Source organism: Cervus elaphus, chromosome 22 (assembly GCF_910594005.1).
Source record: "Cervus elaphus chromosome 22, mCerEla1.1, whole genome shotgun sequence".
Taxonomy (NCBI): Eukaryota; Metazoa; Chordata; class Mammalia; order Artiodactyla; family Cervidae; genus Cervus; species Cervus elaphus.
In genome coordinates, this window is record NC_057836.1 from 20,000,001 (window position 1) to 20,017,334 (window position 17,334).

Consider the following 17,334-nt stretch of genomic DNA (forward strand, 5'->3'; position numbering starts at 1 on the left):
TTAGAAAAAGACCACATAAATACTAAGCCAAGCATGAATTAAACCAGCAAATCTCCATGGGTCAGAAGTTAAGATGGACATCAAAGTCAGAGAAGTAAGTGCACAGACCAAGGGTGAGATGGACTGAGTCGGTAGTGACTATAAATGCAAGAACTAGGCTCTCAGAGCCATGGTCTAACACCTATGTGGGCACATGGCCCTAGGCCTTTAAGAGTTGGGTATCTGAAACCAAGTCCCTTGTGGGTATGCAGTGAGATGAAAATCCCACCATTCCACAAAAATATCTTTACTTTAAAAGCAATCCAGTGTCAAAATGTTGACATCTTAAAATCTAAGGTCAACACGCAAATGGTTATTATATTCTTGTTTGTATTTTTCTATTTGAAATATTTCATAAGGTAACCCTGTATTTCATTTACTTGTAGTGTTATTTTGGTTATTCAAAGTTAACTGTACTTATTATTTAAAAATGTCTGAACTTGATGAATCCCATCCTGTACTGTAACACAGACACAGTTGAATTACATGATCTTGATAACTAGGGATGACCTGGCTGTTCAAATCCTTTATTAAGTTTGTCAGATGACTTGCTGAATAATACATGCTTCCCAGGTACCCTGATGGGAGAATCAGCTCTGTATGGATAGATGTGCTGAGATCAGAGAGCAGCTCAGTGATCAGGACTCACCTCCAGTTTTGTTATAGAGCTCACGACAGAGTTTCTCAGCCACGTGATGCAGAGTTTCTGCAAGTTTCCTGTTTTGGGTTCGAAGAGATTGCAGCTGTCGGGAGAGATTCCCCAATCTTTCCTCCTTTTGCAAAATGCTGTCTTGCTGAGTATTGGAGAGCTGGTATAACTGAAAAACTAAACCAAATTACCAAGTGAGGCTGGACAGCTTATTTCTTCACTTTTATTTCTATTGTCTACACCTGGGGAAAACAAAACAGTACGTTGTTTGAGATCCCAGGCTCTGAGATCTCATATTGCCTACATTCAGGTTTGGACTCTATAATAAATTGCATTGCCCTGGGCAAATGAATTTCTCTATTTCCTTATCTGAAAATGTAGAGTTATAATAACTGTTCCCAGCTTCAGGGATAAATTCCTTAAACATATTTACTGTTCAATAAATCTTTCTGTGTATACTGTCAAGCCATTACTCAACCTAAAAGTATAAATAATTTATCTATTAATCATTATATCGAGCATTGACAATGTACCACATGTTTTTATCACATTCATAGTAATATTATCATTTTTATATTTTATAACTTTGTAAACTGGGCTCAGTGGGAACAAGTAATTTTCTCAATATGACTAGGCTAGAAAATTTCAACTTAGCTTTAAATTCCAAGTTTCTAAATCTAAGTAGAAACATCCTTCATGAATCATGAGAGTTGCTTTATATCACTGAAAAGAATATTGTTTGCAAAACAACAGTTATATCAAAATTGGGGAGCCAGGGTAGAAACATTAAAATTAACATTAAATTTAAAATTAACATAAAATTGACATTAAAATGTGCTTTTATTGTTGACCACTTTCTTCAACTGTTCAGGACATATTGTTGTAGGGTCCCATCTGTTGAAATAAATTTATCCCCTTTCTTTGTTGAGTTTTAAACTTTATTCTTACTAGTTTGAAAATTAAAGACTTTTATACATAAATTCTTCTTTATTTGATTTCCACAAGTCTCTGCAAAATGATTCTATAACTTCTTGGGCTTCTTCATTACAATAGTGTGTGTGTGTGTTAGTCGTGTCTGACTCTTTGCAACTCCATGGACTGTAGCCCACCAGGCTCCTCTGTTCATGGAATTTTCCAGGAAAGAATACTGAAGTATTCTAGGAGATAGGTTGCCATTCCCTTCTCCAGAGGATCTTCCCGACCCAGGGATCAAACCCAGGTCTCTGGCATTGCAGGCAGATTTTTTACCATCTGAGCCACCAGGGAAGTCCCCCCTTTTTAAAATAATATTTAATATTAAATATTATAGTGATTAAAGACTTGGTCTATTCTCTGTACCTTGAGGAGGTTGGATATAAATTAAATCTTTCCCTCTGCATGGCCCACCGAGCCATAAATGCCAGAAACAAAAATCACTGCGGCTGTGTAGTCTTTTGTGGAATGGAAAAGGGCTGATGTGTACATCCATTAAAAATTGCTGATGTTAAATATCGATAAATAAACAGACAAAAACCTTATCGCACACAGAATGTAAACGTTTAGCTGGAAAGTGATTGTGCATTTTAATGCTTCTTCCACTAGACTCATCATTTATAGGGTTTCATCCGAATAAGGACTTACTCACAGGCTCCAGAATCAAAGTTAAAAAAATTAGTAAGTATTTCTCATCCTAGACAAACCTTGAAACCAGGATCCTCCCCCAAGTCAGAGTGCGGACTTACACACAAGCCCCAGCGCGGCCAGGCCAATCAGCAGCCCCAAAGAGAGAGTCAGCAGGATCAGGGCCACTGGGCGCCAAGCCGAAGAGGGACGCCGGCGCTCTGCAGGGAACGGAAGCAAAGACAGGGTTTCACTTTTTCTTCCTTTTGGATCTACATCAGTAGCAAGGGAGTAAGAGGACTTGGTTCTGACAGGTTTCAAGGTCTAGATACCATTTCCTAGGTCCTGGGAAATAGTAACAAGGCTCCAGGCCAGGCCTGACAATCTCTGCTAGATTCTTTCACAAGCCCCGCCCACTTCTACCTTCCTCCTCCACTCAGTCCTACTTTGCATTGAGTCAATCTATGCATTACTGTTAACCTTCTTTTTGTCAGAATTAAAGTCGCAAGAGACAATCACGAAAATGCCTTAACAAAGAACAATGTTTCACATCATCAGAGAAGAAGTATTGTGTTGTTACTTTTTGCAAAACACTCCCTTTCCCAGTTCGAATTATTCCCAGTTCGAATAAGCAAATTACGTATCAGTAATGAGGCACTATTGGTAAAGAATCCTCCTGCCAACGCAAGAAAAGCGAGTCTGATCGCTGGGTCAGGAAGATTCCCTGGAGGAGGAAATGGCACCCTACTCCAGTCTTCTTGCTTGGAAAATGCCATGGGCTGAGAAGCCTGACGAGCTACAGTCTTTGGGGCAGCAAAGAGTCAGACACAACTGAGCTACCCACGATGAGAAGTTATTGTTTTACTGTTTCTTTTTGGAATTTCTTTGTTGAAAGTCCTTCTTATTTTGCTTGTTCATTCATTTGATTTTATAGCTCCAAAAATAGATGATAAATGCAACATGATCATCAGTTTTTGAATGATGGATTTAAGTAATCTCCACCTTGTACCCATTAAGGAATGGGGGGGCGGGGGGGCTCTAGCCAGCATCTTTCCCTTGCCCACATCCCACAAGCTTGCCTTCTGGTGATTGCATAGGTTCTGCTGAGTCAGGGATAAGCGCATAACCTTGTGAGGTCAGCTGTCAGTCTGAATAACTAGCAATATCTGACTAGGAAGACCCACAGTCAGATGCAAAAATCCTCTGGCATTGTGATAAAAATTAAAGGGCAAACTCTCAAACCCTGGTCTCTTTTGTGACCTGTGAGTTTCACTTCATTGGGAATTCAAATTAGGTTCAAAGCAGAAAGATTAAAGACATATAAATTCATTTCCTCTTTAGCAAAGTCCTCTGCATGATAACCTTCAGAAACAGAGATTTGTACTATGCATTATTTCCAAGTGGGTAATGACAATTATTAATAGTAAAGATAGTATAGAAGTAGAAAATATGATCAATATCCTCTGAGACTTATCACCAAACAGGGAAAATAAAAATCAGGATCCAGACACTGATATATTTTAAAATGTGAATCCTATTTTAATTTTATAATCATATCTTTTCACAAAAACTTTCAATGGTGTGCATTATTTTTAGGATAAAATCCATTATCACTTTTCCTAAAGATAGATGGCTCTTTTTAAAAAGTGGGCATTTTATTATTGTACTTCTCAACTTAAAAACTTGGGAAGACCCAGAAGAATTGGGTGGAGAGGGAGGTGGGAGGGGGGATCGGGATGGGGAATACATGTAATTCCATGGCTGATTCATGTCAGTGTATGACAAAACCCACTACAATATTGTAAAGTAATTAGCCTCCAACTAATAAAAATAAATGAAAAAAAAAAAAAAAAAACTGCCAGTAGGGGGAATTCCCTGGTGGTCCAGTGGTTAAGAATCTGTCTGCCAATGCAAAGGACACGGGTTTGATCCCTGGTCCAGGAAGAGCCCACGTAAGTGGGGCAACTAAGCCTGAGAGTGTGGCAACTACTGAAGCCTGGCATGCCCTAGAGAGCCTGTGCTCTGCAACAAGAGAGGCCACCACAGTGAAAAGCCCAGGCACCACAAGTAAAGAGTAGCTCCTGTTCAGTTCAATCAGAGAAAGCCAACACCCACCCAGCAATGAAGACCCAGCACCAGCCAAAATAAATAAAAATTTAAAAAAAAACACATCTGTCAATAGCTTTATTGCACTTATAATAAAATTCACAAGCATATTTTTCATCTGGAGCCTGTCTAGGTCTCTCATCCATTTCTGAACTATCCTCCTCTCACTCAGTCTAGTCACAGTGACCTTCTGTTTATCCTTGATCCAAACCACTGTGTCCTTGTCTTAGTACCTTTTTATTAGCTCTGTTTATACTCCTGCATTAGTCAATCCTCAGGTGGGTTACTGGTAGCCTACTTGCAATGCAGCTTCCCATTTAAATGGTGCATCCTTGTAAGATGTCATTGGGAGTTCACCTCTAGCATATCATCACATTATGTATGTATGTCAAAAAAAAAAAAAAAAAAAGATTACTAAGTGCTATTCCATGGCCTTTCTTTTCTTTTGTCTATTTCCTCTGCTTGAATGTCCATTGCATTAAAACAGTGTTCTTGTCGGGACTTCCCTGGTGGTCCAATGGTTAAGAATCCATCTTGCAGTACGGGGCACACAGGTTTGATCCCTGGTCAGGGAACTAGGATCCCACACACTGCAGAGCAACTAAGCCTGGGGGCTGCAACTCCTGAGTCTGTGTGCCACAACCAGAGGGGCCGTGCCTGCAGTGTAAGATCCTACGTGATGCCTGGGTGCCACAACTAATACTTGAAGCATCCAAATAAATAAGATAATACAAATAATAAAAACAATGATCTTGTCTATCTTGTTCACCAATGTATTTCCAGCACTGAAAATAGTGCCTGGCCACATAAGGGCTGAATACATATTTGAGGGTTTCCCTCACAGCTCAGTCTATAAAGAATCTGCCTACAATGCAGGAGACCCAGGTTCGATCCCTCAGTCAGGAAGATCCCCTGGAGAAGGGAATGGCAACCCACTCCAGTATTCTTTCCTGGAGAATCCCATAGACAGAGGAGCCTGGCGGGCTGCAATCTACGGGGTTGTAAGAGTCAGACACAACTTAGCGACAAAACCACCACCACCACATGTTTGAAGGAGCAAATGCATGAAGGGTGAAATTATGAAAAACTAATATTACCTAAACTATGCAATTTTTACAGAGGCACAGAGCATTGTCTATCATTAAGCTTTACAGGTTGATATTTTATTTTTTTAATCTATTGACTTTTCAGCAATATTTCTGTCAGCAGAGGGCAGACTCAGCTAAATTCATCTCCTGGCCAGACTGGTTTCTAGACACTGACTTAAGTGACATTCTGAAGCATAAGCAGATATAGCAGAGATTTGCTTTCTCCTCTGTTTCCTTCAAGCGGCTGGTCTATCTGGTTTGGTCTAAACTTTTCTGGAAATTGCTAGCTACTCATGACAGCATCCTTAAGGATACATCAAATCAGCAGAACATGAAAGAGTAAGATCAGAGACTGAATACAGCTTGAGCTAAACATTCTCCCGCAAACCCTATGTCTCTTTAAAGTTCTATATAGCCTATATAGCTCAAGAAAATTAACCAGATGGATGTTTCTAGATTCCAGAGGCAAGTATATATGTAGACCCACCACCATGGTAGCTTTATTTTTCTCTCTTATCTATTCAGTTTAGTCATGTCCGACTCTTTATGACCCCATGGACTGCAGCACGCCAGGCTTTCCTACCATCAAATATACTATATATCCTATTTACTTGGGGTAGCGAGGAGGAACTGTGGGAGAAGAACTGACCCAGCACTAGGAAACCAGGCTTCCATGATGGAGAGACTACAGTATTGAAAGTTTTACTTATTTCTTTTCTTTGAAGTTATTTTTCCCTCTAGGTACTTTTCTTTTCTAACTGAATTTAATTTTCCCGAGTTTTGTTCCAAGCGCCCTGATCATAATGAAGTCTCTCTCTCTGGGGACCACTCCCACCCTAAAATAAGAAAAATAAGCTGCCTGGAGGTGCTTCAGTTTGGCTTGGCTTTATTATGGCTTTATTTCTTGGAAGACAACTCCGATGCTGTCTCCTGAGGCATGTTTAGAAAAAGGTGTGGTCAGGCCAAGGAATGATACCAAACATCCCTAGGAATAATAAGATATATATAGAAAAAAAACACCTCTTTCCTGTAACCTCTTACTATAATATGCTATAAAAAGCTGTAGTGCTAAGGTCAAGTTTTGAATAAAAATCCCTTTGTAGTTACAAGAAATTTTATGGATGAAAGCAGTTGCCTTACTTGAACAACTGCCCTTCATTAGCCATCAAGGAAGAGTTTGTACACCTCCTCTCCCAGGGCCTCCAAGAAATAAAACAACACTGCTGAACGTAGACTTTTTAAATGCTTCTGAAATAAGAAGGGTCCTAAAAGCTTGAAAAGACACAAATAATTGAAATAATTTGCATAAAGTCACATTGCAAACTGGGCTTCCCAGGTGGCTCAGTGGTAAAGAACCCGCCTGACAATGCACGAGATGCCCGTTCGATCCCTGGGTTGGGAAGATCCCCTGGAGAAGGAAATGTCAACCCACTCCAGTATTCTTGCCTGGGAAATGCCATGGACAGAGGAGCTTGATGGGCTACAGTCCATGGGGTCACAAAAGTCAGACATGACTTAAACATTAAACAACAATTTATATGTCCAATCGAGTTTCGTTTCTGAAATATATTTCAAAGATAATATTACTATTAATGATAATTGCTAACATTTTTTGAGTTACTGAGATAAATACTGTATAGGAATTAATATCATCCATCCTTACAACTATGTTATGAGGTAGATACTATTGTCATCTCAGTGTTACAGATAGGCAGCTGAGTCCTAGAGAAGTTAGTAAGGCAATTAATTAATTAGAGGCTAGTAAGGCAAGGGGCTTCCCTGGTGGCTGAGAGGTTATTAAAGTGTCTGCCTGCAATGTGGGAGACCTGGGTTCGATCCCTGGGTCAGGAAGATCCCCTGGAGAAGGAACTGGCAACCCACTTCAGTATTCTTGCCTGGAGAATCCCATGGAGGGAGAAGCCTGGTGGGCTACAGTCCATGGGGTCGCAAAAAGTCGGACACGACTGAGCGACTTCACTTTCTTTCACTTTCAAGGCAAGGATACATAGCTACTGATGATAGTACTTATTGAGTGTGTTATATATATTTTAGTGTTTCATTTGAATCTCCCAATAATTATTCAAGAGGGCACTACTTTAAACTTTTATTTGGATAAGAAAATTGCAGTGCCCAAGAGCTGCTTAATTTTCTTACGGTTGCACAGCTAGTAAATGATGGAGCCAGATATGCTATCCAAGCATTCATTCTAGAGCTGAATGTTTTTTAAAGGTGATTTTATTTTGTTATTTATTTATTGGCCAAGCAGCATGTGAGATCCTAGTTCCCTGACCAGGGGTTGAACCGGTGTCCCCTAGAACTGGAAGCACAGAGTCCTAACCACTGGATCACCAGGGAAGTCCCAGAGCTGAATATTTTAAATCATTTCCCAATCCTCCCAACAAATCCCACATTAATATTTGCCTTTATAAGGGAGCTCCATATGGAATTACAGAAACCCTAGCATTTCCCCACTTGCAACTTTTCACGTCTGTGTTGTGAATAACTTAATAAGAGTCACCTTAAATTCATATATTTTCTACTCTACCACCAAGGTGAGCTTACTAAATTTAAGTCTCCCTCAAGGTTAAAATGTTCCTCGGCTATAAAAGGTCCTCCATAGAAGAACACCCCCCCTCCCCATTACTCCCTCCCTTTGAGGACCACACATTCTTCAGACCAACAGTCTACCTTGCCATCCTGTTTGACTCTGCTGATGATTCCCAAAATTGTCTGGATCTAAATTCCAATCTGACAGCTACGCCTGATCTCTTCCCTCTGTAGTTTTGTCTTCCTTCTTTTTCCCATGAATATCCTGTACCGAGCTAGCTCTTATCTCTGTGCTTGTCCTTCCACATGTGGTCATCACTCTGGAAAGGCCACCCAGGGCCAGAGTTGCTCTTCCTGGAAAACCTGAACTTAGACTTACAGACTAGATCAAATGTCACCTCATTCAAAGATACCCACATGTGTAAACACTGTCAGTAACTTATTCATTGCTCTTTGCTTCCGTGACTTCCTACATATGTTCAATAGCAGTACATGACATGCTCTTCTAATCAGCAATTCAGATCATTCCTTCCACTTCTCCAAGCACCTAAAAATAGAGTCTCCCCAGTGCCTACCGTAATGTTTGACTTTTAGTAGGCATTAATTAAAGATGTGTTGAAACAGTTAGAAGTGGTTTATGCCATGACTCTTTTTCTATACAGTTTTTTCTTTTATTTATGTTATCATGGAGCTCTTTGTTTTTTGGGGGGGAGGGAGGCTGCAGAGCATATGGGATCTTAGTTCCCCAACCAGGCATGGAACCCTGCATTGGAAGAGCAGAGTCTTAACCACTGGACTGCCAGAGAGGTTCCTATGCCATGTCTCTTGAATGAAGGGTTTGTGCTGTGGTTGAGGAAATGAAGCTAAAAATCTTGGAAAAATTTAAAAAGACATTATAATTAATATGAGTAAGGGAAAAATGGAACTTGAATTTAATAAAGGTTCTCTTCTTACTATTATTTTCCCCTTAAACACAAATACGTTTTCACATTTTTTGATAGGGTTATATTTAGGCAGGAAATCTGACCCATAGTTATTTAATTCTCTCTTTCTGGTATATTGTTACTGGGAAGTGCTGTAATTGCACCTCTTTCCAATCTGCAATTGAGTTAGAATCTCCTACACTGTAAAAAATAATTTTAGAAAGCACTCATACAATCCCACAAGACATTAGCTCTAACATTTTACCTTTTCTCTTTATAGCCAGGCTCCTCAAAAAAGAAGACAGAAAGGGGGAAAAAAGGAGTGAAGAGAAAATTACTTAAATTATGTATTTTCTTTCTTAACTAGTAGTTCCTTTCAAACCCCTGCTATGAAAAATGACCAATAATCCCTTTTGCTTCCTATTTCTAATAAATTTGTTTTTAACCTTCCTCTTGCTTGAACTCTCTGCTGTATTGCTTATTATTTTTAAAATTTGCTATTTATTACCATTGGCATGTCCATTTCTCTCACAGTTAGTGTCTCTTGGCATCCTAGAAGCCTCTCTCTCCTGCTCCACATCCATTACTGTCTGTCACTCATTGTTAGTGGGTCCTACTGGGTCTCTTTCTCAGCCTGCCCTTCAACTATATTTCCCAAGATTCTCTCCTTGGCACTCTTCTTCTGTATTTTGTCTTACTTTGTTATCATTTTACATTCCTCATTGATCTCACTCAGAAAGTTTAATCCCTGCCTAAAAGCCATCAATTCTCACGTGTGTTGGGTTGGCCAAAATGTTGGAGTTCTTCTGTAACATCTTATGGAAGAACTCAAATGAACTTTTTGGTCAAGCCTACGGGCTTCCTTTGTGGCTCAGTTGGGAAAGAATCCAACAGCCCCTGGAGAAGGGAAAGGCTACCCACTCCAGTGTTCTGGCCTGGAGAATTCCATGGACTGTATAGTCCATGGGGTCACAAAGAGTCAGATACCACTGAGCGACTTTCACTTCACTTCATACATGTAGCTCAGAATCCTTACCTCAGACCCACATGCAATACATACAAGTGCCGTTAGGCAACTCCAACTGCTTGTGCCTTCTCTTACAAGCATGTCATACTCACACTGAATCCATCATCTTTCCTAGTCCTTGTAGCTTTCTTAGTTAATGGGAGCACCATCTACATAATGTCAGATGGAACCCATTCAGCCCATGTTCTCCTCTTCCTTGACATCCCCCTTTGTAACTGGTCACCAATACTTTAAACACTCACTTCTCAATATCTTTCATATCTAATTCCTCCTCCTCATTCCCACACTACTTTAGCTCAGGTTCTTCTCACCTCACCTTACTTTAGACTAAAGTAAAAGCTGGATATTAGCTCATCCAGCTTCATATTCCTTCAAAACATCCCCCTCCAACTCTACCCCTTAACCATAATATATTTTATTCTCTGTAATACACAGTTTCGTAAGACTGCCATGGCTTTCCTCTTATGTGTCTGGCTGCCTGTAGTAACCCCTGCCCCTGCCCCTTAAACCCTCCCATTTCTGTTCCCATATCACGAGAAACTTCTTAAAGTCCACTCAATGGTCACTCCCTCTTTCAAATCTTTCCTGATCTCCACCCTTACCAGACAGAAATGACCAATTCCGCTAGGAGAGCATGCCCCATCACAGCACTGCATCACACTTGCTGTTCACTTCACAACTTTCTTATTCTTTAAATTTCCTCATAAGCAGGGATCATATCATATTTGAAATTATATCCTCAGTACTTTGCAACATGCTTGGCTTGACACGGACCTCAAGCATAAGTTTAGGGAAAGGAGGTCTGAGAGTGTCTTTCACTTTTATTTTGTATCCTTTGAATTATTTGGCATGTTTTAAACACAAATGTAAATTTTATATCAAAAACTGAAAACTAGAAAATAAGTTAATATGTATAATTAATTTTATTCATTTTAAAGAAAATATTAAATTTTCCCAGGCATAATTGTGTCACAATCTTAAATTGAATCTGAATCTTCTGCATTTATGAAAAACTCCCAGAGTAGTTGTTACTGTTATTTTTAACAGCAAAATGATATCAGATCTGTTTTTCTAGTAAATAATGAGGCTTCTATTGTGACATTCCTCTAAATACTTGCATTATCATGAGATGGAAACAAAATATCAGACATGTAGGGTAAGACAACTATTATCAGATGTTTGCCTGCAAGACACTTTGACCTCCACTCCTCCTGCTTCGATTGCCATTCTTACAAAAAGGCTGCCAGATGTTTCAGCTGGTGTTTTATCCTGCTCCACCCCTCTCTCCACCCTCTAACCTCAGCAGAACTTACTGGTACACCCTGTCCTGATTATGCTGATCACTAAGCCTTGTGTGAGTTCCCAGCTCTAGTCAAAGGTGAAAATGAAGCTATATACAAGCGACTTGAAACCACAGTCCTGAGAGCTGACTCTTCACGGGATTTGTTGGAGGAACATACCATATCCTATTACACATATCTGGTGGCTACAGAAACTGACATCCCAAAGTTATCAGTTTGTTTCATATCAAGGAGGCTGGAAATTTCCAGGATCTAGTACCAGAAACTAGATACTTTAGTATAAATAAATCAATGAATAAAATCTAAAAAGCTACCACAAGAATCCCAGGTGGCACAGTGGTAAAGAATCCACCTACCAAGGCAGGAGACATGGGTTCAAACCCTGGGTCAGGAAGATGACCTGGAGAAGGAAATGGCAAACCACTCCAGTATTCTTGCCTGGAAAATCCCATGGACAGAGGAGCCTGGCAGGCTAGAGTCCAAGGGGTTGCAAAGGAGTCAGATACGACTGAGCGGCTAAATAACACCTTGTAGTATTAGAACCTAATCCCGTCTCTACTACAGTTTGAGATCTTTTTACCAGGACTCAGGTCACATTTCTGCCTTGGATTATCTGAGTTTTCTAGGAAATAGAATCCTTCTTCTCCAGACTGAGAAAAATATATATGTATAAATGTGTGCGTGCTAAGCCGCTTCAGTTGTGTCTGACTTTGGGTGACTGCATGGGCTGTAGCCTGCCAGGCTCCTCTGTCCATGGGCATCTCCAGGCAAGAATACTGGAGTGGATTGCCATTTCCTTCTCCAAGTGATCTTCCTGACCCAGGGGATCGAACCCACATCTTATGTCCTGCATTGGTAGGCAGGTTTTTTACCACTAGCGCCACTTGGGAAGCCCGTATGTATGTATAGTTACATATAAATGCAAATATAAATATAAATATATATATACATTACGTGAAAAAGTGAATTATCAGAAATCGCCTAAGATATAACTAAAATTACTTTCACAATTTAATCCAATCATTTCAATAATATTCTAGGAGTCAAGAGAACAAAAGGGGATGAGATGGGATATAATTACAACTTCGGTCATTATTTATATCACCAAATCATGGAATTTCAGAGGTGAGGGGATATTAGAAAGCATTTGTTTTGATCCCCTCTCATTTCACAGATAATAAAACCAAACCCCTGATGTTGGCGTGACTCTCTCTGTGCCTCACAACTTCAAGAAGCAGAGTTATTACAACAAATTATCAGGGTTAGCGTATCTGCTTGGAAACGCCTCTCTAAAGCCGTGAGTTCAAAACTAGCAGAAAGGTAGCCTTTATCAATCTAAATTTCCAGATCAGATCACAGATGGTAACTAAAACAGCATCGGATCTGACCTTCACTGGGAACACAGGAAGGAGGAAAGACATTGCTCTAACTGTCCATTCAATCTCACGTTTGCCTGTGTGCTACACAAAATGGTAAAAGCAACACCCTCAAGTGCAAACCACTCTGCCAGAGACAGACTCTTAGAAAAACCTCCGTGCATATACTGAGTTTAATTTTTTCACGTGTTCATATATGTGGCATACAAGTTGTAGTTAAGTGCACAGATATGCACCACTGTAAATCACAGAAACATTTTCTCTTTTTCCTCCACTTCGTACCCTCCTAGGCTAGGAAGCTGGTACCCTGGCTCATCTCATGCATTTCTCAAGGGTCTGACCAACTTGGACGACGGGTACCTGTATGGCCACGTTCTGGCCGCTGGGATGTAGCGGAGGCTTGAGAACGCAGGCTCATCGTGGTGTCTCCATCAGCGTCCAGCATGTCCCGCGTGCTGCTGTATTTGGCCAGCATCTGGATTCCTGCACCGGTGACCGTGGGCTGCGGCTGGATTTCCCCAAGTGAGACGGTTCAGAGGCCGAGGCACTGAAAGGCATGCCTGGGGTTCTCCTCCGGGAGCGAGAAGTAGGGAAGCCTCCGACTCCAGTTCCTGCCGCCAGAGGCCCGGCCCCTGTCCTGTGAACTTGAACTCTGATTGCCAAATCCGTCAGGCCAGGGGAAACAGCGTGTGTTTTCTATTTGGGCGGTCTCCGTCTGAACAATCATCCGAGGGGGTGCCCTTCTCGGCTCTCTTTTGTTTATTTGTTAGTACTTCCTGTGTAACTACAACCTAAAAAAGCGGGCAAGAATTTACAATCGCCAGCAGGAAGGTTCCCAGCAATAATCCCAGAGGGACCTCACAGGGCTCTTATTATCCATCACACACTCCCTGAGTTACTCAGATCTAGTTGAGTCTGCCTGTGCCTTTGTGAAAAGAAATGATCGGACTGGCCTCTTCCTTTCTCCGAGGGCATAAGGTAAAACAGGGTCCCCAGCCTGTGGGCATGGACTGGTACCTGCTGTCAGATCAGCCTTGGCATTAGGTTAGAAGTAAAGTACACACGTGGTCTTCCATCCCTGGATATGTTCCAGTATCTCCCAGTTTATTGTCTATGGGAACTTGAATGGAATTTGTATCCTACCGTTGTGTGAAAATTATATAAATCTTAATTATGCCGAATTGGTTCATAGTGTTTTTCAGGCTTACTATATCCTTCTACTTCTCTGTATATTCATGCTATTAATTTTTGAGAGTTTGATATTGAAACTCCAACTAAAAATCTTAATTTATCTACTTAAAAATAACTGCAATATATGACCTTCTTTTATATTTTCCAAGTCTCCTGTAAATGTGTTATCATATTTTCATAATTTAAAAAAGAAAAAAGAAAGAAAATAGTAAAATGATTCTAAAAAAATAAAGTGCACAATAAAAGTAATGCACTTGAATCATCCTGAAACTACCCCCCGCACCCCTGGTTCATGGAAAAATTATCTTCCACAAAATTGGTCTCTGGTACCAAAAAGGTTAGTGTGGGAATCAGTGTGTACATGGAAAATGAGGAGACTTCACCCTTAGGCTTTATATGGTAAAGCATCAAATACAGGGAATGTCAGTCTAAGAGAGTCCTTTCGTTGTTGCTGTTTTAGTCACTGTTGCAACCCCATGGACTGTAGCCCGCCAGGCTCCTCGGTCCATGGGATTTCCCAGGGAAGAGTACTGGAGTAGGTTGCCATTTCCTTCTCCACAGGATCTTCTTGACCCAGATATCAAATGCGTGTCTTCTGCATTGGCAGGCAGATTCAAGGAGATCTTTAATAATTTTTACCAAAGAACCTACATTACATTTTTACTACTTGTCCTTAAATACTTATTTTTTTTTCAACCATGACAAAGATTCTTACTTCATTGTAGGTTCTACTCTCAGATTCTGAGGCACATCAGTGGAAAACAAAACTCTCTCTACTTTTAGAGCCTTCATTATATGGAGGAAGTCAGATGCTATACGAGAAAGATAGTAAGTTAACTGTTGAATATATTACACTATGATTAGAGTTATGGAAAAATACAGAAAGTGAGGAAGATTAAGAACATACAAGGAAATAGCCAGGACATGGAAGCAACCTAGATGCCCAACAGCAAATGAATGGATAAAGAAGCTGTGGTACATATACACCATGGAATATTACTCAGCCATTAAAAAGAATTCATTTGAACCAGTTCTAATGAGATGGATGAAACTGGAGCCCATTATACAGAGTGAAGTAAGCCAGAAAGATAAAGAACATTACAGCATACTAACACATATATATGGAATTTAGAAAGATGGTAACGACAACCCTATATGCAAAACAGAAAAAGAGACACAGAAGTACAGAACAGACTTTTGAACTCTGTGGGAGAAGGTGAGGGTGGGATGTTGTGAAAGAACAGCATGTATATTATCTATGGTGAAACAGGCCGCCAGCCCAGGTGGGATGCATGAGACAAGTGCTCGAACCTGGTGCACTGGGAAGACCCAGAGGAATCGGGTGGAGAGGGAGGGGGGAGGGGGGATCGGGATGGGGAATACGTGTAACTCTATGGCTGATTCATATCAATGTATGACAAAACCCACTGAAAAAAATAAGTAAATAAATTAAAAAAAATATGTACATTCATATTGGTTATTACATCTAAGTGATATAAAGTAGCCACAAACACTGAATTGGAGGCTCTAACACTGAACGGGTGGATCAACCACTACTTCTAGTGGTACTATAGAATATATCGCCTGGGCTCCACTAATAAAATATTTTATTCAACTAGGAAAAAAAAAAAAAAAAGAACATACAAGGACTTCCCTGGCGTTCCAGTGGCTGAAACTCTGTGCTCCCAATGCAGGGAATCTGGGTCCTATTCCTGGTCAGTTTCCCACATGCCTCAGTGAAGACCTGAGAGCCACAACTAAGACCCAGCATAGCCAAAATAGATAAGTGTTAAAAAGAAAATAGAACGTACAGGAAAGGAGTTGGAAATTTTCAATAAGGTAGTCAGAGTCAGACTCATTAAGGTATGCTACTTGCACACAGACTCGAAAGAGTCTGCAGAAATCTAGGGTAAGAATAGTTCAGGTAAAGGGACCAGGAGTCTCAAAGGCCCTGATAGGCGAGCATGCTGGCTGTGACTGAGAAACTGTAAGGAAACCATTGTCGTAAATCGAATAAGTGATGAGAAGAGACCCTCAGCTTGAAGGAGTACATTTCTTTTAGAGTAGTACTCAGTTATTTTTATTTAAGATTTTTGATGCATTAAATATTCAGTCTCTTGGGTAAAAATAAAATCTATATATAAGACAAAAGACACAAGAAGACATGGCCACCTAAGCTCAATAAAGATTTAATAGCAAAGAACATCAGATTATTCTTGCCTGGCGAATTCCATGGACCAAGGAGTCTGGCAGACTACAGTCCATGGGGTTGCAAAAAGTCAGATATGACTTGGAGACTAACACTCTCCTTTCAGTCAAAATTATGGCATGCTATACTGGCCAGCAATTGTCTTGGTCAATATACAATTGTAAAGGTCTTTAGTTTTTTGGTTAGTTTTATTCATTTATTTATTTTTAGATATGTGGGAAGTGAAGGAGAGTTTTAGTAGAGGGCTGGCCTGACTTGTTTAAACTGAAACTCCAATACTTTGGCCACCTGATATGATGAGCCCACTCATTAGGAAACATCCTGATGCTGGGAAAGATTGAAGACAGGAGAGGATGATTAGATGGTATCACTGACTCAATGGACTTGAGTTTGAGCAAACTCCAGGAGACGGTGAAGGACAGGGAGGCCAGGCGTGCTGCAGTCCATGGGGTCGCAATGAGTCAGACACGACTTAGTGACTACAACTGCTATGTAGGTGCTAGAAGACTACTTTGAAAATTATTGCAATAACTCAGGCAAGAGGTGATCCTTGAAGAGGTAAGTGTTTTCTGTAGCATAATCATTCCTCATCTTGAATTATCCTTTAGACATAAGGCCTACTAGCGGCTGTTTTCACTTTTCTGTCACTTGGAAAAGCGTGGATGTTTTCTGTTCATTCTCATGCATGATTCCACATTGGCTATAGTATTAACAAGGGATGTATGATAAATTTTGGACAGCCTAGAGCACTCTGACTTTACATCATCATTTCATGTTAAAATCATGCTTTTAGTTCTCACTTATAGGTTATTGTTGCCTAGCCCGTCTGTTCTAGATAAGTACAGCTGGACATTCAACATACAGACCTATTTTCTTGGATTATCATGATTTCTTCAACTCACGCACTCCATTTTAAGGTTGGAGGAGAAGAAAATTAAACCAAAAACAAAGTTAAAATACATGGTATCTTTTCAAAATCCCACTTTATGCCTTAATTTAACTCAGCTTTAATAACCTTTTCATTTCCACATTTCTTTCCAGATAGTGACAACCCAAGTTAGTGTATTAGAAAAGTAATAGTCACTTCACCAAAATTTATTCTCTGTCTCTTAGACTTTTAAATATTTAAGATCTAAAATTTATTCTTCAACACAAAACTACCTACTATACTACTTCCTCCCCAGGGCCAAGTTCATCGTCATTTTGGGGGAGAGGGCAAACAATAATAGTGCTAATTATACATGGCACATAATTTAAATGCCAAAGATTCTTTAATTAA

The 17,334-nt window shown here is 40.1% G+C and overlaps 1 protein-coding gene across 2 annotated transcripts in view; it reads right to left on the reverse strand.

The window, feature by feature from the left end:
• The window catches only part of CLEC1A (C-type lectin domain family 1 member A), a 19,466-nt gene extending 5,511 nt beyond the window's left edge, over window positions 1–13,955 (reverse strand). The window contains exons 1-3 of one of the 2 annotated variants that reach the window (XM_043882096.1): window positions 13,016–13,955; window positions 2,410–2,508; window positions 689–865 (exon numbers count right to left, since the gene is read on the reverse strand). In XM_043882096.1, the coding sequence (XP_043738031.1) occupies window positions 689–865; window positions 2,410–2,508; window positions 13,016–13,130 (391 nt within the window). In that variant the 5' untranslated portion in view covers window positions 13,131–13,955. The remainder of the gene's footprint in view (window positions 1–688; window positions 866–2,409; window positions 2,509–13,015) is intronic. The other variant, XM_043882097.1, reaches the window with a different exon arrangement.
• Window positions 13,956–17,334: the final 3,379 nt, after the last annotated feature.